This window comes from Staurois parvus, unplaced genomic scaffold (assembly GCF_062004578.1).
Source record: "Staurois parvus isolate SC_StPar_1 unplaced genomic scaffold, SC_StPar_1.0 ptg000576l, whole genome shotgun sequence".
Taxonomy (NCBI): domain Eukaryota; kingdom Metazoa; phylum Chordata; class Amphibia; order Anura; family Ranidae; genus Staurois; species Staurois parvus.
Genome location: NW_028318372.1, coordinates 3,348,975 through 3,372,764, shown reverse-complemented (window position 1 = coordinate 3,372,764; position 23,790 = coordinate 3,348,975). Strand labels below are relative to the sequence as shown.

Below are 23,790 nucleotides of genomic sequence, written 5' to 3'. Positions count from 1 at the left end.
ATGTGATTTCGGCACCAGGAATCGCACAGGAAGGTGCTGTGTGCTCCTGTGCAATTCACATGCAGTTCTGTGCGATTTTAGTGATGTGATTTCGGCACTAGGAATTGCACAGGAAGGCGCTGTGTGTTCATGTGCGATTCGCATGCAGTCCTTTTGCTGTGCATTTTCAGCAGTGTGATTTTGTCACCAGGAATCACACAGGATGGCGCTGTGTGTTCCTGTGCGACTCACATGCAGTTCTCTGATTTCAGGGATGTGATTTCAGCACTGGGAATCGCTTAGAAAGGCGCTGTGTGCTCCTGTGCAATTCACATGTAGTTCTGTGCAATTTAAGTGGTGTTATTTTGGTACTGGGATTCACACAGGAAGGCGCTGTGCGTTTCTGTGCAATTCACATGTAGTTCTGTGCTGTGCGATTTCAACCCAATCATTTTGAATGGGCTGGGAACACACCGCACCAAAAGTAGTGCATGCACTACTTTTGCAAACTCACTGCAATCACATTGCATGGTACTTTTTACCATGCAGTTCAGTGCGGACAAATGTGCTGTGTGTTCCTGTGCAGTTCTGTGCAATTTCAGAGCTGTGATTTCAGCACTAGGAATCACACAGGAAGGTGCTGTGCGTTCTTATGCGTTTCACATGCAGTTCTATGCTATGCCATTTCAGAGCTGTGATTTCAGCACTAGGAATCACACAGGAAGGCGCTGTGCGTTCTTATGCGTTTCACATGCAGTTCTATGCTATGCAATTTCAGCTGTGTGATTTCGGCACTAGGAATCACATAGGAAGGCGCTCTGTGTTCCTGAGAGATTCACGTACAGTTCTGTGCTATGCAATTTCAGCTGTGTGATTTCTGTACTGGGAATCACACAGGAAGGTGCTCTGTGTTTCTGTGCGATTCACATGCAGTTCTGTGCAGTGTGATTTCAGCCAAATCATTTTGAATGGGCTGAAGTCGCACTGCACCAAAAGTAGTGCATGTACTACTTTTTGCAAACTCCCTGCAATCGCATCGCATGGTACAAAAGTACAATTCGGTACTTCAGTTCCAAGTAGCTTAATATTGTCACCCGCTGCAGACCGCAACTGCAGTGCATTTTGAATGGTAATGAGAGGAAACTCAGTGTGTCCCCACTTTGTCCCTCCACTTTCCCAGTCTGCTCAAAGGAGTGCTCCCAGCACAAAGAGAGGTACGCAAATTAGCGACCCAACGTAAAAAAAATCCAGTCCAAAGGGGCCGCTAATTTGTGTACGCTCGGCACCAAGGGACTAAAGCTGAAGTCGGGGCACAAAACTTTCCTTTAGGCTCCATGCACACTAGCATTTTTTTAATCTCAAAAAACGCTGGATAAAAAACGCTGGTAATAGTGTTTTCTAGTAGTGTTCAGAAATCTTTAGGAGAATTAGCTTTTTATTTGTGTTTTACAGTATATGTAGAGGGGAAAAAAAGCTAGAAAAAAGCTGTTTTAGCAACGTTTAGCTGTTTTTTTTCTGCTGGAAAAACGCTCCATAAAACTCTCCAAAACCGTTTTTTTTTCTGCTCCTAGATGCTGAAGCTCAAAAATGCTAATTGCCTAAAGTAGTGTGCATGGACACATAGGATAAAACTATTTTGGTTTCTAGAAGCAGAAAAAAATATGCTGATAACTTCTAGGAGCTTAAAAAAACACTAGTGTGCATGGAGCCTCAAATGTATTCCTCAGTAGCCACAAATGATATAAATCAGGGGTGTCAAACTGGCGATCCTTCAGCTGTTTTGCGAAACTACAAGTCCCATCATGCCTCTGCCATTGGGAGTCATGCTTGTAACTGTCAATCTTGCAATGCCTCATGGGACTTGTAGTTTGGCAGCAGCTGGAGAGCCGCCAGTTTGACACCCGTGATATAAATCTATTTTATTGTGCATCAAATATGTTTGCGAATCCAGATGTTACTCTGTAAAAGTATTAGTGACAGCCTCACTGTGCTGTGCAAAGAACAGAGCTGTGGTAGGAACCCAGTAGGCTCCACCCACTACAGACTGCCTGCAGAAAACTACAGGGGTGGTGGTGGGGGCGGAGACAAGACCAGTCACTTTGCTCAAGGAGACAGCGTGCGGTCTTTATTACAGGAAGCTCCTGCACAGAGGAATAGTTATTGCACAGATCTGTTAGAAATGGACAAGATTCAGGTAGTAATACACATGGCGTTTGTATAATATCCAGCTTTAAACACTTGGGACAGTATTTTCCCCGGATCGCCTGCTGTATCTGTGGCGTTTCACTTTGCTTTTTTTCTTTTCAGTTAGAACAACGTCTTATCAAAACAGCCAAAGAAAAGATGGAGCAGCTGAGCAGGGCTCTCAGTGAAAGTAAGTTCTGCCGTTGAGGACAATTATATATGACGGTATGAAGAACAGCCAGGAATCATACATTGCTGCAGTCTTATGTGTTGTTAATAGCACAGCCTAAGTAAAAGGATAATTGCAAGAGAAAGTTACTACCAAGAGTTCATTAAAACCTTTTTAATAGTATGCCTTCTATTTTTTAATATCACAAATCTGCTCTAGACATAAACTGCTCTATAACTCCTAATGTCTTAGATATGGATCTCTTACAGCGGTATTAAACCCCAAACCAAAAATTTAATATAATGCAGCTTACCAATCATTAGATGTGGTGGCTGCATTTTTTTAGGCTTTTTTTCCTGTTTTCACCTGGTCATCTCACCAGTAACACATAGTTACATAGTTAGCCTGGCTGAATAAAGACAAAAGTCCATCCAGTTCAACCATAGAAAAAAAAAAAAGTTATAATCCAATACCCACAGTTGATCCAAAGGAAGGCAAAAAACCAAAGCAAAGCATGATCCAATTTGCTCCTGCAGGGAAAAAAATTCCTTCCTGATCCCCCCGAGAGGCAATCGGATATTCCCTGGATCAACTTTACCTATAAATTTTAGTATCCAGTTATATTCTGTGTATCTAAGAAAGAATCCAGGACTTTTTTTTAAAGCAATCCACTGAGCTGGCCAGAACCAACTCTTGAGGGAGTCTATTCCACATTTTCACAGCTCTCACTGTGAAGAAACCTTTTCGTATTTGGAGATTAAATTTATTTTCCTCCAGACGTAAAGAGTGCCCCCTTGTCCTCTGTGATGACCTCAGGGTGAATAACTCTACACCGAGTTCACTATATGAACCACTGATGTATTTATACGTGGAGATCATATCCCCCCTTATGTATTATACATGGAGATCATATCCCCCCTTATGTATTATACATGGAGATCATATCCCCCCTTATGTATTATACATGGAGATCATATCCCCCTTATGTATTATACATGGAGATCATATCCCCCCTTATGTATTATACATGGTGATCATATCCCCCCTTATGTATTATACATGGAGATCATATCCCCCCTTATGTATTATACATGGAGATCATATCCCCCCTTATGTATTATACATGGAGATCATATCCCCCCTTATGTATTATACATGGAGATCATATCCCCCCTTATGTATTATGCATGGAGATCATATCCCCCCCTTATGTATTATACATGGAAATCATATCCCCCCCCCATGTATTATACTTGGGGATCATATCCCCCCTTATGTATTATACATAGAAATCATATCCCCCTTATGTATTATACATGGAGATCATATCCCCCTTATGTATTATACATGGAGATCATATCCCCCTTATGTATTATACATGGAGATCATATCCCCCCTTATGTATTATACATGGAGATCATATCCCCTCTTATGTATTATACATAGAGATCATATCCCCCTTATGTATTATACATGGAGATCATATCCCCCTTATGTATTATACATGGAGATCATATCCCCCTTATGTATTATACATGGAGATCATATCCCCCCTTATGTATTATACATGATGATCATATCCCCTCTTATGTATTATACATGGAGATCATATCCCCCCTTATGTATTATACATAGAGATCATATCCCCCTTATGTATTATACATGGAGATCATATCCCCCTTATGTATTATACATGGAGATCATATCCCCCTTATGTATTCTACATGGAGATCATATCCCCCTTATGTATTATACATGGAGATCATATCCCCCCTTATGTATTATACATGGAGATCATATCCCCCTTATGTATTATACATGGAGATCATATCCCCCCTTATGTATTATACATGGAGATCATATCCCCCTTATGTATTATACATGGAGATCATATCCCCCTATATGTATTATACATGGAGATCATATCCCCCTTATGTATTATACATGGAGATCATATCCCCCTATATGTATTATACATGGTGATCATATCCCCCTTATGTATTATACATGGTGATCATATCCCCCCTTATGTATTATACATGGAGATCATATCCCCCCTTATGTATTATACATGGAGATCATATCCCCCTTATGTATTATACATGGAGATCATATCCCCCCTTATGTATTATACATGGAGATCATATGCCCCCTTATGTATTATACATGGAGATCATATTCCCCCTTATGTATTATACATGGTGATCATATCCCTCCTTATGTATTATACATGGAGATCATATCCCCCCTTATGTATTATACATGGAGATCATATCCCCCCTTATGTATTATACTTGGAGATCATATCCCCCCCTTATGTATTATACATGGTGATCATATCCCCCCTTATGTATTATACATGGAGATCATATCCCCCCTTATGTATTATACATGGTGATCATATTCCCCTTATGTAATATACATGGAGATCATATCCCCCCTTATGTATTATACATGGTGATCATATCCCCCCTTATGTATTATACATGGAGATCATATCCCCCCTTATGTATTATACATGGAGATCATATCCCCCCTTATGTATTATACATGGAGATCATATCCCCCCTTATGTATTATACTTGGAGATCATATCCCCCCCTTATGTATTATATTTGGAGATCATATCCCCCCCTTATGTATTATACATGGTGATCATATCCCCCCCTTATGTATTATACATGGTGATCATATCCCCCCTTATGTATTATACATGGAGATCATATCCCCCCTTATGTATTATACATGGTGATCATATCCCCCCTTATGTATTATACATGGTGATCATATCCCCTCTTATGTATTATACATGGAGATCTTATCCCCTCTTATGTATTATACATGGAGATCATATCCCCCCTTATGTATTATATATGGAGATCATATCCCCCCTTATGTATTATATATGGAGATCATATCCCCCCTTATGTATTATACATGGAGATCATATCCCCCTTATGTATTATACATGGTGATCATATCCCCCCTTATGTATTATACATGGTGATCATATCCCCCCTTATGTATTATATATGGAGATCATATCCCCCCTTATGTATTATACATGGAGATCATATCCCCCTTATGTATTATACATGGTGATCATATCCCCCCTTATGTATTATACATGGTGATCATATCCCCCCTTATGTATTATACATGGTGATCATATCCCCCCTTATGTATTATACATGGTGATCATATCCCCCCTTATGTATTATACATGGTGATCATATCCCCCCTTATGTATTATACATGGTGATCATATCCCCCTTATGTATTATACATGGAGATCATATCCCCCTTATGTATTATACATGGAGATCACATCCCCCCTTATGTATTATACATGGTGATCATATCCCCCCTTATGTATTATACATGGAGATCATATCCCCCCTTAATCTCCTCTTCTCAAGAGAGAATAAATTCAGTTCCTCTAATCTTTCCTAATAGCTGAGCTCCTCCATTCCTCTTATCAGTTTGGTTGCCCTTCTCTGTACTTTCTCCAGTTCCCCAATGTTCTTTTTGTGAATTGGTGCCCAAAACTGAACTGCATATTCCAGATGAGGTCTTACTAATGATTTGTACCGGGGAAATGATATCTCTCTGTCTGGAGTCTATACCTCTTTTAATACAAGAGAGGATTTTGCTCGCTCTAGAAACCGCAGCTTGGCATTGCATGCCATTATTAAGCTTGTGATCTACCAGAACTCCCAGATCCTTCTCCACCATTGATTCCCCCAATTGTACCCCCCCCCCCAGTATATATGATGCATTCATATTCTTAGCCCCCAAGTGCAGAACCTTACATTTATCAACATTAAACCTCATTTTCCACATAGTTGCCCAATTACACAGTGAATTGAGGTCGGCTTGTAAGTTGAAGACATCCTGTAAGGACGTTATTCCACTGCACAGCTTGGTGTCATCTGCAAAGACTGAAATGGAATTTTTAATCTCATACCCTATATTGTTTATAAATATATTAAAAAGTAAGGGTCCCAATACTGAAACCTACATCTCCTGTATTATACAGACACCACTGTGAATGAAGGAGCACAGGTGGCACCTTTAGACAGCAGATTTGTCAGCCTGGGAGGGGAGTGTTAGATATACTAGCAGATTTAAATGCACTAACAAACTCAAGTTGAACTCCAGCTAAAACTTTATAATCAGTTACAGCAAACCATTTTTTAAAGGGTTAAAGGTTTTCACAGAAATAAAGCTGGTCATTTTAAGCGCCTCTGTAAGTGTTAAATGTTTTGTAATTGCAAGAGCGATTTTCTGTTGAAAAACAGCCATACTGGCTGGATCACCGGATGAAAATAGATGATGCCTCCAGTGACTGTCAGCAGGTATTGCCTTGGGAGTCCTAGTTGCGTTCTTTAAAAATGTGCCACGTTCTGCTCTAAAAGGTTTGTGAGGCATTTGTTGCGCATAGGGATCAAGTGAATAGGCTGCCCTAAGCTCAGCAAGCGGAAATGCTCTAAAAAGCGCGCACACACAGAAGAACAAATTACGCGAGTGGTTACGGGAGTTCCCGCTATGCTCAGGTGTGAACCCAGCCTTAAACACCTGCTTAGCAATGTGTATGTAAGCCTTAAGAATTCTGAATCTAACTGGATGTGAAGCTGACCATCAGAGGCCTTCTGTATGTATACTATACTTACCCAAGTGCCTATACATGGAATTATGTTACATCCAGTTTTATATGTCCGTTATTTTTTTATTACTTTACAATATACTTAAAATACTTTTAAAATGTTCTTTCGCCTTGCCAGTTATGGATGCACTTAAAGTGATACTAAACGCACAATTAATTTAAATTATCCCTTCTCTTTCTGCCATTATTATAAATAAATGTCGATATTATAATAAAAAAAAACACCAGAGTACCTTTTTGCTATCGATATACAACTGTCACATGACCCAGGTCTTTGCCAGCCTGTCTGCAGGGAAACCATGGCAGGAGGAGCTTCTAGCCTGTGGGATCCAGAGTAAAAATATAATTAAAATTAATATCAATAAACTGTTTTAAATCGTCACACAAATATATATTTGAAATCCGATCGTTATTATTTTTTGGCAATAACATGGTGTGGGCAGATTTCTGCCAGTCACAGTCTGTCATGCCTCTCCAACCTGTGCCTTAGAATAGCAGGAAGGTAAGGCCTCCATCAATCAAGATGTAATATCCCACCCCCATTGTGTTTAGCTGGTTAGTGGGCATGGAGAAAGAAGGGAGGGACTGGGCTATCCGTTACCATTGTGTATACGCTCACATGTGTGACATGGGCTGCTCAGATGGGATAGGGAGGAAATGCTCAGCATAGAAACTCGTTGAAAACTGAACATGTGCACTAGCTGCCAACACTGCTCTGCAAAATCCCCAACTGAAGTGGGGACATGGACAGAAGGGGGAGGTAGGGAACAGCAGGATCCACCAGGTTTTTTTCCACAATACAGAAAACATTTCATAGTGAATGAGTGAGTATGAACAGCATGTAATACAGCATTTATGATTTATTATTTTTTTATGATGTGAATTTAATGACACTTTAAGCCCCAGCATGTGTTAATTTCAGAACTAACATCTCAGTCCAGGAATACCTAAAAAAAAAAAAAAGGCTCCATACTTTTGTAGAGAAAAGCGAGAAAATGAATTGATGAATTGTCAGTATAGTGACATCTGAGAAGTCATAAATACCTGGAATTGTTACTCTTAGACTTTATATAACTTTCACTTAATACAGAAACATATATTCAATGTAAGATCGCCTTTAAGTAATTGACAAATATGGCTTCCCCATGTACAAAATTAAAAACTTTGCAGAGAAACAGGGTTGTTAAAACATCAACATGTTTTAATAAACTCTTTTGCGTTTTGCTGGCCTTTTTCATGTGGATATCTGAACATTTTAAAAAAGAAAAAAAAACTCCGTAGGTCCTCTTTAAATTTCCATTTTAAAATTCCACCATTGGTGAAGTGCTGCAGAGTTTAATTAGCTTTGTGGCACAATGAGGCTTTGGCACAGTAATCTTATTTCCCATAAGTGTGTTCTGAACGGTTTTCTTCCAAGAATTCCGCTGCTGCTCCACATCTTCACATAATGTAAATTGTGCACTCATAGAAAACTATCCTAGCATCAGACACTTCTGGAAAGAAGAAAGTCGTCTATCTGCCCAGCCAGTGTAGATGATCAATGTTTACATTTCGAGTACTCCTGAGGCTGAAGACTTGTTTGAGAATGCACATATAAATGGTCATTGCATTGATATACTGTTTAGTTGTGTTTCGTGGTCGTGCAGCATGCAGGATGTTTTTCCTGGTGGACCTAATGCAGGTCTCTTAAAGTGGTTCTAAAGGCTTCAGTGTGCAGCTCCCCAGTACTTAACTGAGCCTGATCTTGATCCAACGCTGTGCATGAGAGCAGCTTCTCTCCCGGCTCTCTCTCCTCATTGCCTCCCTATGCTGTCAATCACAGCCAGTGAGCAGGGGGCAGGGCTGAGTCGTGCTCTGTCTTATGGACACACAAAGCCAGCTTGGGAGCAAGCATGCACTAGTACCCCCCATAGCAAGCAGCTTGTTATGGGGACACTCAGAAGTTGGGAGGATACAGCAGCACCAGCGAGGGACCCGAGAAGAGGAGGATCTGGGCTGCTCTGTGCAAAACCATTACACAGAGCAGGTAGGTATAACATGTTTGTTTTGTTTTTTTTTACCTTTCACAATCACTTTTAATGTCTCTGTAAAGGGTCCATATTCTCCCCCCACCACCAACCCAACCTCCTATACCCATCTTACCAGCTTCGCCTGTTCCTTTCAGTACCCGATACTGTTATGTATGGAGGAACATGTGACCTCCTGCCTGGTGATAGGCACTAGAACACTGTCACATGACTGAGGGAGTTTTGTCTCTGGATTGCCAACATCAATCATTTAATTGCCATTAGAGACAGAGGAGAATTGCTGGTAAGGGAAGGGTGGGGGGGGGGCAGTTCCACTGCTGTACCAACTGCCCCCAGCACATTCTCCACTAACATATTGGAGACTACGGTTGGGGCACCCCTGATAGTGGTATCATCTGAGGCCTGGAATCCAGCAAAGGTTTTTACTACAGTCATGCAGGACTTCATAACCCAAATTACCCAGTTGTTTTATGTCTCTGATAGCAGAGGCTGCAAGCAGGCTACTCTGCCCTCTCAGCCACCAGCCGAGGAGAGTTTGATTCTAAGACCCCCCACACATGGGATGGACTCTGATTTGATCAGCAGGGGATCTGTCCACTGCTGATCAGAGCAGAGCGGGCGGATGATTAGGCCCATGTCCGCTCAATTTATGCAGAACAGACATGGACAAAGTCTGCTGTGGTCTGTGGGTTGCCAGTAGTAAACCAACTCTGCTGTCCATTTACATCTGACTGTCCTCTGATCCATCTTTTTAGCAGATCGGATTGGAGATAGGCGGGTGTAAACGGACAAGTCCCCATTTGTGAGTGTAAACTGACACAAGTCCATTTACACCCACCAGTCCATAGGGGTGAATAGAGGGTCCAGTCGGGTCTGCCTGAAAAACTAACAGGTGAACCTGATCAGCCCCTTCATGTGAAAGGGACATTAGTCTTTGAGTGATGAGCTTTCTCCTGAGAATTTTCAGTCCTCTTATCACTCTTAAGGTAAATTAAACCATTTTGGTTCTTACTGATATGGCGTGCACCACTCAGCTAGAGGATCACAGTGTTGCTTTTTATAAGGACTCTAAGGCCTCATGCACACAGGACGTTTTCTTAAGGGCTCGTTCACACTTGACTGTTTTTCCAACTCTTACCAAACGCCCCTATAGCGTTTGACAAGCTCCGCAAGCGCTCCGCAAACAACGCATGCCCGGTTTAGCGGCGGTTGGTAGGCGTTTGCTAAGCATTAAAAACGCCCCACAAATGCCTATAATGAAGTTTGAATGGTGTTACCGCTCCGCAAACCCTCTGCAACCGCGTTGCAAACGCCAGCCGGGCGTTTGCGGAGCGGCACCATAGACTTGAATAGGAGGCTTCAACTCCTCCTGACTCAACCAGAGGCGTCTGTTTTGTCGCGAGGTAACATGACGCTAACGCTCCCGTTTGAACAGCACCAGGTGCTGCAATGTGCAGAATTTTCCCAGGCGTTTGGGAAAAGGTAAAAACGCTTCCCAAATGCCTGTCTGCCGCTTGCAAACAAGGCTAGTGTGAACGTAGCCTAACTCTCCAAGAAGCCTTTTCTCTTGGCAGCAGCCTTTTGGCAAAGAAAAACAACACCTGATGCTTGGAAAAGCACGTAACATGTTTAGGCGCATTTAGCTGCGTTGAGCATTTGTTCAATATTTTATTGAGTTATAAATTGTAGGTACATACAAGTGGCAAGTACAGTTTGGTAAGTAATAGAAAATTCCAGTGTAAAGTTCAGCAGTCACATAAACTCACTGGCCACTTTATTAGGTTCATCTTACTTGTTCTGGGGTTGGACCCCCTTTTGCTTTCAGAACTGCCTTTATTCTTTAGGGCATAGATTCAACAAGGTGTTGGAAACATTCCTCAGAGATTTTAGTCCATATTGACATGACCGCATACATTTCTATCATCTCAGACCAGTCTGCCCATTCTCCTCTGACATCAACAAGGCATTTTCGTCCTCAAAACTGACACTCACTGGATATTTTCTGTTTTTCGGACCATTTTCTGTAAACCCTAGAGATGGTTGTGCGTGAAAATCCCAGTAGATCAGCAATTTTGGGAATACTCAGACCAACCCTTCTGGCACCAACAAACATGCCATGTTCAAAGTCACTTAAATCCCCTTTCTTACTCATTCTGATGTTCAGTTAGAATTTCAGCAAGTTGTCTTCACCACGTCTACATGACGTGCCTTAACCATTAGCCGCCCGGCCTATAGCCGTTTGGCAGCCGCAAAAATGCTTTAGCTTTCTGGGGTGTACGCCATTTGGCGTCCTCCCGCACATGCGCAGTTCGCTATGGTAACACTGTACTACTTTGGTCATATTAAAATATGAAAAAAAAATCTTAAAAAAATAAAAAAATTTAATAAAAAATTAAAAATAATGAAAAAATAAATAAAAAAATATATATTTTTTTTTTTCATACTGTCACCAGTCAGTGTCTCTGATCACCGCCATGCCAGTTATATGATGACGCTGTACTGCACTGGTGACAGTATGTAAAAAAAAAATAGTGAAAATAATTTTTTTAATTTTTTCATTTTCCGAAAAATTATGACAAAAAAAATAAAACTTCAAAAAACTCGCCATTCCTCTTATGAAGTACGTCGGACTGTCTACTCTGCAAAAATGGGTCATTTGGGGATATCTGTACTATTCTGACATTTTTGGACCTCAAGAAATTAGATTGGCTGTCAGTACTTCAGGACTGATCAATTTTCAGATATATCCCATAGTTTGTGAACTCTATAACTTTCCTACAAACTAAATAATACATCCTAATTTGGGTTATTTTCACCAAAGAAATGTAGCAGAATACATCTCAGCCTAAATTTATAAAGAACAATTATTTATTTGTAAACTTTTATAACAGAAACAAAGAAAAACTTGTTTTTTTTTTCAAAATTTGTAGTCTTTTTTTGTTAATTAAATACCACCAAAGAAAGCTCTAGTTGTGTGAAGAAAATGATAACATTTTAGTTTGGGTACAATGTTGTATGACCGCGCAATTGTCATTCAAAGTGTGAGAGCGCTCAAACCTGAAAAATGGCCTGGGCAGGAAGGTGTAAAATTGCCCGGTATTGAAATGGTTAATGCATTGAGTCGCTGCCATGTGGTTGGATTGTTACCAATTTGTGTTACCAAGCCATTGAAGAGGTGTACCTAATAAAGTGGTCGGTGAGTGTGGATTCAAATTACAGGAATCCAGAAACACTGCGTCAAGCTTTTAGGCCTTTAATTTATTTTTTTGGTCAGAATAAATAATTTATTCTGGCCATTGAAATGAATTAATGTTCATGCTCTAAACTCAACTAGCATTAACGTGTGTTTACATTCGTTAATCGTCTTTTCTGGCAAAACTCTGCTGTTCCTGGGCTCGCTGGCAGTTGGTTTTTTCCTGCCACTAAAAACTGCCAGAAGTGTGTGTGCATGGACACATAGGCGAACATGCAGGGGAGTTTAGAAACAGGAAGGAAAAAGTCAGACGGCCCTAGGAGCAACTGTAAAAAAAAAACAAAAAAAAAAAAACATCCAGTGTCCATGAGGCCTAAAGTTTCAAAGACGTTTTCTTTGTGCCCACTTTTCCAGTTATTTTTGTACAAAGAGTGGACCCCCCAAATAAATCCTGTATAATAATAGACTGTCTCCTCCCTCTAAGCCAGGGGTGTCAAACTCTGTTTCATTGCGGGCCGTATCAGCATTATGGTTGCCCTCAAAGGGTTGTTTGTATCTGTAAGACTAGAAGTCCAGAGTACCCCACCCCCCATTACATCGGATGTCAAGAATCCTACATCCTCCCTAACATCACCGTGCACCCCCTTTGGGGGCAGAGCTGGAAAGCAGAAAGTGCAGGGTCTGGAGGAGGACCAGAGGAGGAGAAAAGTCAGTTACTAGAGTCTGCTGAATGCTGAGACCAGGGGAGGCAGAGATGAGGGGGTGCTGCAGCTGCACTGAGAGGTGCAGAATTTGACAGAGGAGTTCTGTTCTCTCTGCTGCTCACTGCTGAGACAAGGTGGGGGCGGAAACAAGGGGTACCTGCAGGAGAGGTTCAAGGGCCACATGATTTGGTCTGCGGGCCTTGTTTTTTGACACCTTTGCTTTAAGCTTTTCCTTGTCTGTGTAAAGGCTTAGTGAGGATTCTGTTACAAAAATGTCCTGCATATCTCACAGATAAGCCGATCTAGAGGTCACTGGCTGTGATGCAAGTAAGTCCCAACATCATAATTCTGGTATACTGGTCCTGCATGGAGGTCAGGGATAGGATGCAAGATGCTACCACCAACACGTTTCATCTGTCTTTGGCGCGGTCCTCATCAGGATGTGGCCTTATTCAAGTCCAGCCTTCTCTTCCTGGGTTATCACTGTCAACTTAGCTGACTGCTTAAAGGATTACACACAAGAATATCTATTAGTCGTTAAGTCAGCGGTTTAAGAAATTCTCTCAGTCTGATAATTTCCAAACAGGCTATGAAAAGAATATGTCAGTAATACAAATGTACTCCAAAAGGGGAAGGGGGGTTACATAGAAAGGGGGGGGGGGGCAGGGTGCAAAGCCAGGCATGACAAAACTATAAAGAAAGACCTGGAAAGTCCTCTCTATATTTAACCCCTTAGGATGCATACCAGATGGATATTTTAGGTAAAACTGACCACAACCACTATTAGTTGTTTTCATTCAGCCAGTGGACCGAACAAAATCCGTCACATAAATGAGGTTGATAGGGAAATCCCCTCCCTCCCCCATAGCTGTCAGAATACACAGATCAGCGACTGATTGAGAAATCTTTTCCAACATGTCCCTTCAACATAAATTAATCAGAAGATCGACTTCAGGGGTGGGGACTGTTGCACAATTTTGGCATATAGTTTTTTGTTTGCCAGTGTCCATTCCTCCTGTAGGCAAGAGTATAACCCAAAGGTTTATGACCCTGCGTCCCTCAAAGGCCTTCAAGAAAAGGATTTCATGGTTAGTGCAAAAGTTTGTTCTGCTATGGAAACTGTAAAAAGGAATTGATAATAAGCCAGCGATAAAAACAGCAATACTTTTCCTGCTACTTGTTTAGATGAAGTGTATGCATCTGCTTAATACAATTGCATTATCCGCTAACCTCAGCTTTTCATAAAGCAGAAAAGAGCCCTTCACTATGCACAGGGTGAAGGGATTCCAGGAACTAGCCTTAGAGACTACATTCTAATTATCTGTACAGGATGCTATTAGACATTGCCGGAGCAGATTTGTCCTTTTCATTAAGCAGAGGGAGCTGTGTAGCACAGAGTACTAAACGTTTTCTTGAATTCCCTTTTAGCTGAGAGTGGCTGCCCAGACACCACATTTATTGAAGACGCCGTACAAGAGCTCCTCAAGACCAGGCGCATCCTCAAGTGTTCTTATCCCTACGGATTTTTCCTGGAACCCAAAAGCACAAAAAAGGAAATCTTTGAACTCATGCAGGTGAAGTTTGCTGTAGTTTCATGGGGCTGAGTTATGTAGGTCACTAAAGATTTGTAATATAAGTATCTATCTGTATATTGACAGAAAAAAAAGACTCACAAATGTCAGCAGTTTATGTGCATTTACATGATGTGCATTAACCCTCAATGACCAGTCTCCACTTTGTGTCTTGACCCTTAGTTACCAGTCTACACATTATGTACATAGCACACTTGGAAATCCACAAAGGAATTGCTTAGAAAGAAGAAATAGAGGTTATGGAGCAAGCCAGTCTAAATCCTGATTTGATTTGATGAAACTTTGTAGGGGGATTTTGAAAAGGGGCAGTGCATGTAAGGAAACCAATAAACAAGAAATGGTCAAAAATCAGAGGAATGATGTCAGAGACTGGTGAGCAGTCATACTAAAAGCCTACAAAAAGAAATTTTTGCTATGGGGGGTGATGTTTATACCCTGTGTTCTGATCATTGGTACTGAACCTGGAACATCAAATTCCAATTTCATGGATTGGAAGTGGTGGTAAATTTAAGGGTGTACATACTTTTTCCATATGACAAATCTCCATTTTTGTTCATTTAGATCAGTGGTCTCCAAACTACATGCAGCGGTCCGGATGTGGCCCTTTGCTTGCATTTATCTGGCCCTTGGGGTACTGGTCCTCCCATTGTTATGAGGGATTTGTCCTCCCTGATGCGAGGCACTATTCCTCCCACTATCACCAGTGATAGAGCTTTATTCTTCCCAGTTACACCAACGATGGAGCACAATATATTATACTGTCACCAATGATAGGACATTACTTCTCCCAATAATATCAGTGTTTGGATACCATTCCTTCCACTAATACCAATGATAGGACACCATTCCTCCTACTAATATCAATGTTGGGGCACCATTCCTCCCACTAATGCCAATGTTGGGGCCCCATTCCTCCCACTAATACCAATGTTGGGGCACCATTCCTCCCACTAATACCAATGATGGGGCACCATTCCTCCCACTAATACCAATGATGGGGCACCATTCCTCCCACTAATACCAATGTTGGGGCACCATTCCTCCCACTAATACCAATGATGGGGCACCATTCCTCCCACTAATACCAATGATGGGGCACCATTCCTCCCACTAATACCAATGATGGGGCACCATTCCTCCCACTAATACCAATGATGGGGCACCATTCCTCCCACTAATACCAAAGATGGGACACCATTCCTCTCACTAATACATAGATGATACCACCATTCCTCCCACTAATATCAATGTTGGGGCACCATTACTCCCTCTAATTCCAATGTTGGGACACCATTCCTCTCACTAATACAAAGATGATACCACCATTCCTCTCACTAATACCAATGATGGAGCACCATTCCTTCCACTAATACCAATGATGGGACACCATTCCTTCCACTAATACCAATGATGGGACACCATTCCTCCCACTAATATCAATGTTGGGGCACCATTCCTCCCACTAATACCAATGATGGGGCACCATTCCTCCCACTAATACCAAAGATGGGGCACAAATTCCTCCCACTAATACCAATGCTGGGACACCATTCCTCCCACTAGTACCAATGCTGGGACACCATTCCTCCCACTAGTACCAATGATGGGACACCATTCTTCCCACTAGTACCAATGATGAGGCAGTATTTCTCCTCCTGACCACAGGTGCAATGTAATATTTTTACTTCCACTTTCTACCAAGTCTCAGACGTCTACTTCCACTGATCCTGGGACATTTTCTATACCCACTGGCATAGTCTTGCCCGAAGGTATTAACAAAGGACAGTAAACTGGTCCTTTAATTTATAAAGGTTGGAAACCCCCTATTTAACAAAAGTGATACATCATGCTGGTTTTATGTATCATTTGTTCATGTACATCATCTTTATCTGTGGGCGCTATCGGGCTCAAGACCTGTGTAAATGTTTAAAAAAGGTCAACAAATTCTACAGGGTGTACTTTTTTTTTCTTTTTTTTTTTCTTTTACATGAATATAAGATTAGGGGGGTGTGCGCAATATGCTCTGAAGAAAGAGCAGACTGATGTGTTCAGGAGCACTGCCTTCAGTTTCCTTTTTGTTTCCCTTCTACAGACAGACCTAGAAATGGTGACAGAGGATTTGGCTCAGAAGGTGAATAGGCCTTACTTGCGAACCCCTCGCCATAAAATCATCCGGGCAGCGTGTCTGGTGCAGCAGAAGCGACAGGAGTTTTTAGCATCAGTGGCACGTGGAGTAGCTCCAGCTGACTCTCCTGAAGCATCAAGGCGAAGGTAAAAGTTAATGTGCTTGGGTGATTATGTTGATGCTGGTAATCCCTTAAGCGAAACAAAAAAATTATTTGCAAATTGACATTGGGCAGTATTCATCTTCATTTTTAGAATGTTCCCTGTGAAAGGGAGCCTGACCAGTTAAATAGGCTGCCAAAATTGGCACCATAATGCATGTAAAATCTGTCATGAACAGCGCACTGATTGTTCCCATAATGGTCAACTGAAATGCACATGCGTTGAGGAGCACTTTCAAGGTGTCTTTAGGTTGTCACCAGAACTAGCATCTTTCTTGGAAGGGTTTCCCTCTATTTTTGTTCTGGTGAGAACCCAAAGTTTGGGATCTTCTTTCTCTTTCAATGATAATGGTACACAGAACAAAGAGCGGGGGACTCTCCCTAATAGGGCTTCAGACAGCTGTAAATACCTGACAGGTGTTCTAATCCCTCTCCACTCTATCCCCAAAAAGATGGTTTACCTTTACCTGTTCTTGAACTGCAGCAAAGAACAGTCAGGTCTCCTGCCCGTTCTGACACGGCTGTTCTGTGAGTCAAATTTGTATAAATCTCAGAACTGGATGGATAGGACTACAGATCTTTGTGTGTATTTCATGTGTATTTAACTGTTTACCTGAAGTTCAGCTTTAACATTTCCAATCTGATCTTCACTGTTCATTACTCGAATTCTTCGTCCTCTGCGATGCATCTTCCTGAAGTCCCCTTCCCTGTCATCCTGTCCCTTCACTGCAGGCTGGATCACTTTGTTTTTAAATTAAATACATTCTGCACAGCCCTACAGAACAGGGACAGCTTGGCAAATTCAATTGCAACAGTTTTTTAGATTAGAAAAAGAAAATTAGAAACACTCCGTCAACCCTGAAAATGTAAGATGGATCATTATTATTATTATACAGTATTTATAAAGCGCCAATGGTTCGCTCAGCGCTGTACATTACAAAGGGGGACAGAACATGTGACAGAACAATACCAATACAATGCAAAACATGAGGGGATCGAGGGCCCTGCTCCTTGGAGCTTGCAATCTAGGAGGGAGGGGATAGCGGTACAGGAGGAGATAGCTGTGGGGGATGGAGTGGTAGGAAGAGTGGAGGAGGTCGGCAGGTTAGCAGGGGGTGGGGTAGGCTTCCGTGAAGAGATGGACTTTCAGGGTGCGCCTAAAGGAGAGGAGAGTAGGTGATAATCTGATGGGTTGGGGCAGGGAGTTCCAGAGGATGGGTGACACCCTGGAGAAGTCCTGGAGGCGGGTATGGGAGGAGGAGACCAGGGAACTAGAGAGAAGGAGGTCTTGTGAGGAGCGGAGTGTGCATGCTGGGTGGTACTTGGATATTAGGTCAGTGATGTAGTACGGGGCAGTATGGTGGACAGCTTTGTACGTCAGTGTTAGGATTTTGAATTTGATCCGTTGAGCAATCGGAAGCCAGTGGAGGGATTGGCAGAGGGGGGTGGCGGAGATGGAGCGGTTGGAAAGGTGAATGAGTCTGGCAGCCGTATTCAGGATCGACTGAAGCGGGGATAGCCAGCGGCGAGGCAGGCCAGTGAGGAGGGAGTTGCAGTAGTCAAGTCGTGATATGATAAACACATTTGTACGCATTTAGTGCATGCTATGATGGCTGCAACACATAGACAATATTTTATTATTTTTTGTATGGGATACACCAAGATGCCTGATTAGCAGGTGGCTCAACCTCTCAGCATGCTTGAGGCAGCCGCTCCTGTCCCTCCACAGCCCAGCTCTCAAATGAGCAGTGGAGGAGCAGAGCAGAGAGCGGTGACTGACAGTCACCGCTCTCTGCTTAGTGCAAACTGAGAACTGAGTTTCAGTGGTCATGTTCTTCCTCTGTTCTCGGTCTTAGAACTGATGCCAGACAGCTGCTGCATTGGGCCATTGCTGCAGCCATATCCTGTAGGTGAATATGGATGTTTTTGGTTTTTTTTTTTATTGCCTGCACTTCTCCTTTAAGAGAAAAGCATGTAGGCAATGTAAGCTCCATGTGCTCATAGAGTAGTCTACAGTCTGTAAAATAAGGATTTCCCTTTGGAAAGGATTCTGTATATTGTATTTATTTGATTTTTTCCATGTATGTATGCTGCTCCCAGATGGGAAGCGATTCCATGTCGCCTCATAAATCTGATTCTAGGGGGTCCAAGAAGCTCCCTTCTCAGGGAACTAGAGAGAAGGAGGTCTTGTTAGAGAGAAGGAGGTCTTGTGAGGAGCGGAGTGTGTATGCTGGGCGGTACTTGGATATTAGGTCAGTGATGTAGTTCGGGGCAGTATGGTGGACGGCATTGTATGTCAGTGTTAGGATTTTGAATTTGATCCGTTGCTCAATCGGAAGCAAGTGGAGGGATTGGCAGAGGGGGGGTGGCGGAGACGGAGCGGTTGGGAAGGTGAATGAGTCTGGCAGCCGTATTCAGGATCGACTGAAGCGGGGATAGCCTGTGGTGAGGCAGGCCAGTGAGGAGGGAGTTGCAGTAGTCGAGTCGTGATATGAGGGAGTGGATGAGCTGTTTAGTGGTTTCTGGGGTTAGGAACGTGCGGATTTTGGCGATGTTGCGGAAATCATAGAAACATCACATAGATATGGTCTTTGGTGGAAACCAAACCCTAGAACCAGTACTGCAGGGCAGGACCATGGACCACATAGTCCCTGTGCAACACTATGAAGGCCAGCGTAGGTATTCGGGATCTTTCCATTTTTGTATGAATAATATCAGTAATAATAACTCACACTTTACCCATTGTAAATTCAACAAAACCTTGCCGTTAGCTCGAGCAACATTTTATGGGAACGGTTATTCTACCGTTGAAGAAAGTACAACAGGAGAATATTGTACATTGGAGATGGCTAAGAGGCGTGTCATTGTCTCATTCTGTATGTAATGTTAAGGGGCATGTCATTCTATCATTCTGCATGATCTGATTTGTGCTATTTTCTGATCTCCAGTCTGTGGATAATCTCATTACACACATTAATTACACACTGACGAGGCCTTAAAATAGCGTCGTCAGTCGTGTGTCTCTACTCAGCAGGGACTGCGCTCTAAAAATAGTCGGCACTACCTCCTCATATTCTTCCCTGTCATCCATCCCTTCCCTACTGCTGAATTCATGTTCTTTTATAACAGAGACCTTATCCACATTGTCAATCATATATGTAAATGTTTCTTATTGCTACAGCACTGGAGATATTTTATTTTACTTCCAATGGTTGCACTGATGGCAGAGGCCTCTTGTTTACCTGTGTAAGGCTCCATGCACACTAGCGGGTTTTTTTTTTTAAGCTAAAAAAAAATGCTGGAAAAAACGCTGGTAATAGCGTTTTTTAGTAGCGTTTTTATTATTTTTTACAGTACGTGTAGGGAAAAAAAAACTAGAAAAAAAGCTGTTAGCAGCATTTAGCTTTATTTTCTTCAAAAATACTACTTAAAATAGTGTGCATGGACACATAGGATAACAGTATTCGCTTCTAGGAGCAGAAAAAATATGCTGATAACAGCTTCTAGGAGCTTAAAAAAATGCTAGTGTGCGTGGAGCCTAAGGGTTTGTTCACACTTGATTTAAAATGATAACTCTTAACATGCACATATAGTGTTAATGTGTGTTCATAGGTGTGTTTGACTGGCGTTTAACGCGCGTTAAAAATGCCATATGTACGTTTTTGGCGTGTTTGATGCATGTTAAAACCGCACCAAAAACGCCTATAATAAACTGTAATGTTGTTAACGCGCCGCAACCGCCTCGCAAGTGTCTGCCAGCGTGTTTGTGGAGCGTTACCATAATGCAAGTGTACAATCCAAATGCACACGTTCCTGCATTAAAAATGGCTGTGTGTATAAGTGGGTGCTGCAGCGACCGTCGGGTGGAACTGAACAGAATCCGCAAGGGAGAATGTCACCAGCACACCGAGGATCACCAATATGGGTCCAAAGGTTTTATAATAAATAATCAAATAGTTACAGCAAGGCAACGTTTTGGAGTCTCGCAGGACCCCTTCATCAGGCATGTGACGACTGATGAAGGGGTCCTGCGAGACTCCAAAACATTGCCTTGCTGTAACTATGTGATCGTTTATTAAAACTTTTGGAACCGTATTGGTGATCCTCGGTGTGCTGGTGACATTCTCCCTTGTGGAGTGTTACCATAGACTTAAATGAGAGGCGTTGAAAGGCTTCAAACTCCTCCAGACTCGACATGAGGCTTCATGTTTTGATAATGTGAACAGCACTGTGTGCTTGTCCATATTATAATTTGCATAGGTGTTTGAGCAGCGTTAAAAACGCCCCTGAAATGCCTGCTTTTAATGCCAGAGTGAACTTCGCCTAATACGCACAGCCTTCACAGGTTTGTACTCTCCAGCTTTAATAAAGGGTCTAGAACAGCAATGGGCAAACTACAACCCGCGGGCCGTATACGGCCCGGCGGACCTTTTAATCCGGCCCGTGGAGCGTGATACTGTCAGGATGGCTGTCAGGATGTGTGTAGGCGGGGCAGCGTGACGAACGTGAGGGGAGCTAGGCTCCTCTCACAGTCCGCCCTGAAGACCGGAACGGCGCGGGAACACGGCGAGAGGAACGTGCGGAGCAAAGGTAAGTTAATTGAATTACTATAGGGGGGATGAATTACTATAGGGGGGATGAATTACTATGGGGGATGAATTACTATAGGGGGGATGAATTACTATATGGGGGATGAATTACTATGGGGGATGAATTACTATATGGGGGATGAATTACTATATGGGGGATGAATTACTATGGGGGATGAATTACTATATGGGGGATGAATTACTATGGGGGATGAATTACTATATGGGGGATGAATTACTATGGGGGATGAATTACTATAGGGGGGATGAATTACTATAGGGGGGATGAATTACTATAGGGGGGATGAATTACTATGGGGGATGAATTACTATATGGGGGATGAATTACTATATGGGGGATGAATTACTATGGGGGATGAATTACTATATGGGGGATTAATTACTATGCTTACTATGGGGGAATATTACTATACTTACTATGGATGACACATACACATCATTCATCTACTCTTGGTCCGGCCCCCGGGTCCAATATATGAACCCATTGCGGCCCTCAAGTCAAAAAGTTTGCCCACCCCTGGTCTAGAATGATCATTTTATCACATCCAAATTGTTAAAGCAGGCCTCCAACCAAAACCAAAATATAAAGCAATATGCATCCCGTTAAGATAAATAATGAAACCAGTGTTAGCGGCAATATTTACTTTCAATGCAGAGATTTCTCCTGCAATACATTTTTGTTTTTCTGCCACTAATAGTCCTGAGTCCTCTCAGCCCAGATCATCCTGGCCTTGTCCCAGCCTGAGACAGTGAAGGGAGAAGCAGCACAGTGATGAGCTCATCCCTCTGCTCTCTCCTCCTATCAGCATGCTTCTTGTCAGTACTTGAACTGATTGGCTCCCTGTGCTGCTTCTTCTCTCATGCTCCAGCCCTGCTGTACAGTGACAACAAAAGACTTGTATCAGTTTAGGTTCAGGTACTTACACTGCTCGCATTAAAAAAAAAATATATGTTTACTTATGTATTAATGATCATGGAGTTGCATTAATTTGTGTCTTTCTTATTAGCTTAGGGTTTAGCTTTAATTTCTTTACTGACTTGTATATAGACCTTAAAGTGTTACTAAACCCACAACAGTAACATCAGTCTGTATATGCAGTAAAGCATGCTTGTTATTCTCACTGTGGAACCTAAGGGGTTAATCCTCTGCATTTTGTTAAGTCTGTTTGATCCTGACTTCTCTGCTCCTCCTCTTGTTCAAATGTCCATGTCTTATATCCTGATAAGAAAGACTGAACCCATAGCCACATGCACATGGTCAGTTTGGTGTGTATAGCTAGAGAGGTTTTTTTTGTTGTTTTTTTTTTCTTGGGAGAGTGCATGTGATCAGCTCCGGGCCAATCAGCACTGTCCAGACAGAGGGTCAGGGGTTTTGCATCCTCCTAGAGCAGAAAGAAACCTCCTCCTACAAGCTTTAACCAGTGCTCTGCTGAAGTCACAAGACTGCTCTAACATTGCATTTCCATGTTCTGTGTACTGTGGGAGACCAGATATAGTGAATGCAGGGTCTGGGGAGAGCGGATATAGTGAATGCAGGGTCTGGGGAGACCAGATATAGTGAATGCAGGGTCTGGGGAGACCAGATATAGTGAATGCAGGGTCTGGGGAGACCACATATAGTGAATGCAGGGTCTGGGAAGACCAGATACAGTGAATGCAGGGTCCGGGGAGAGCGGATATAGTGAATGCAAGGTCCGGGGAGAGCGGATATAGTGCATGCAAGGTCCGGGGAGATCAGATATAGTGAATGCAGGGTCTGGGTAAACCAAATATAGTGAATGCAGGGTCCTGGGAGACCAGATATAGTGAATGCAGGGTCCTGGGAGACCAGATATAGTGAATGCGGGGTCCGGGGAGACCAGATATAGTGAATGCGGGGTCCGGGTAGACCAGATATAGTGAATGCAGGGTCCGGGGAGACCAGATATAGTGAATGCAGGGTCCGGGGAGACCAGATATAGTGAATGCAGGGTCCGGGGAGACCAGATATAGTGAATGCAGGGTCCTGGGAGATCAGATATAGTGAATGCAGGGTCCTGGGAGATCAGATATAGTGAATGCAGGGTCCTGGGAGACCAGATATAGTGAATGCAGGGTCCGGGGAGACCTGATATAGTGAATGCAGGGTCCTGGGTTTAGTAACACTGTAATAGAAAAATCAGTTGTTTACGACTAGAGATGAGCCAAGTGATTTCAGCCAAACTGATTTCACTCTGAAATGACTTGTTTGGTTTTACGTAACATTTTGTGACTTTGTGTTTGCATAGAGGGATTATTGTGAAAACTTAATGATCTCCTCTATTTTGTATTATTTTATTATGTTCTTATTTAATCATGTCGTATTATTATTATTGATATTAATAATTTATTTAAAGGGTGTG

The 23,790-nt window shown here is 42.4% G+C and overlaps 1 protein-coding gene across 1 annotated transcript in view; it reads left to right on the top strand.

Annotated features, from left to right (window-relative positions):
- ANKIB1 (ankyrin repeat and IBR domain containing 1) overlaps positions 1-23,790 on the top strand; it is a 219,450-nt gene that overhangs the window by 177,413 nt on the left and 18,247 nt on the right. Inside the window, exons 14-16 of the mRNA XM_089692132.1 lie at positions 2,287-2,353; positions 14,351-14,496; positions 16,607-16,785. Of these exons, the coding sequence (XP_089548258.1) occupies positions 2,287-2,353; positions 14,351-14,496; positions 16,607-16,785 (392 nt within the window). The remainder of the gene's footprint in view (positions 1-2,286; positions 2,354-14,350; positions 14,497-16,606; positions 16,786-23,790) is intronic.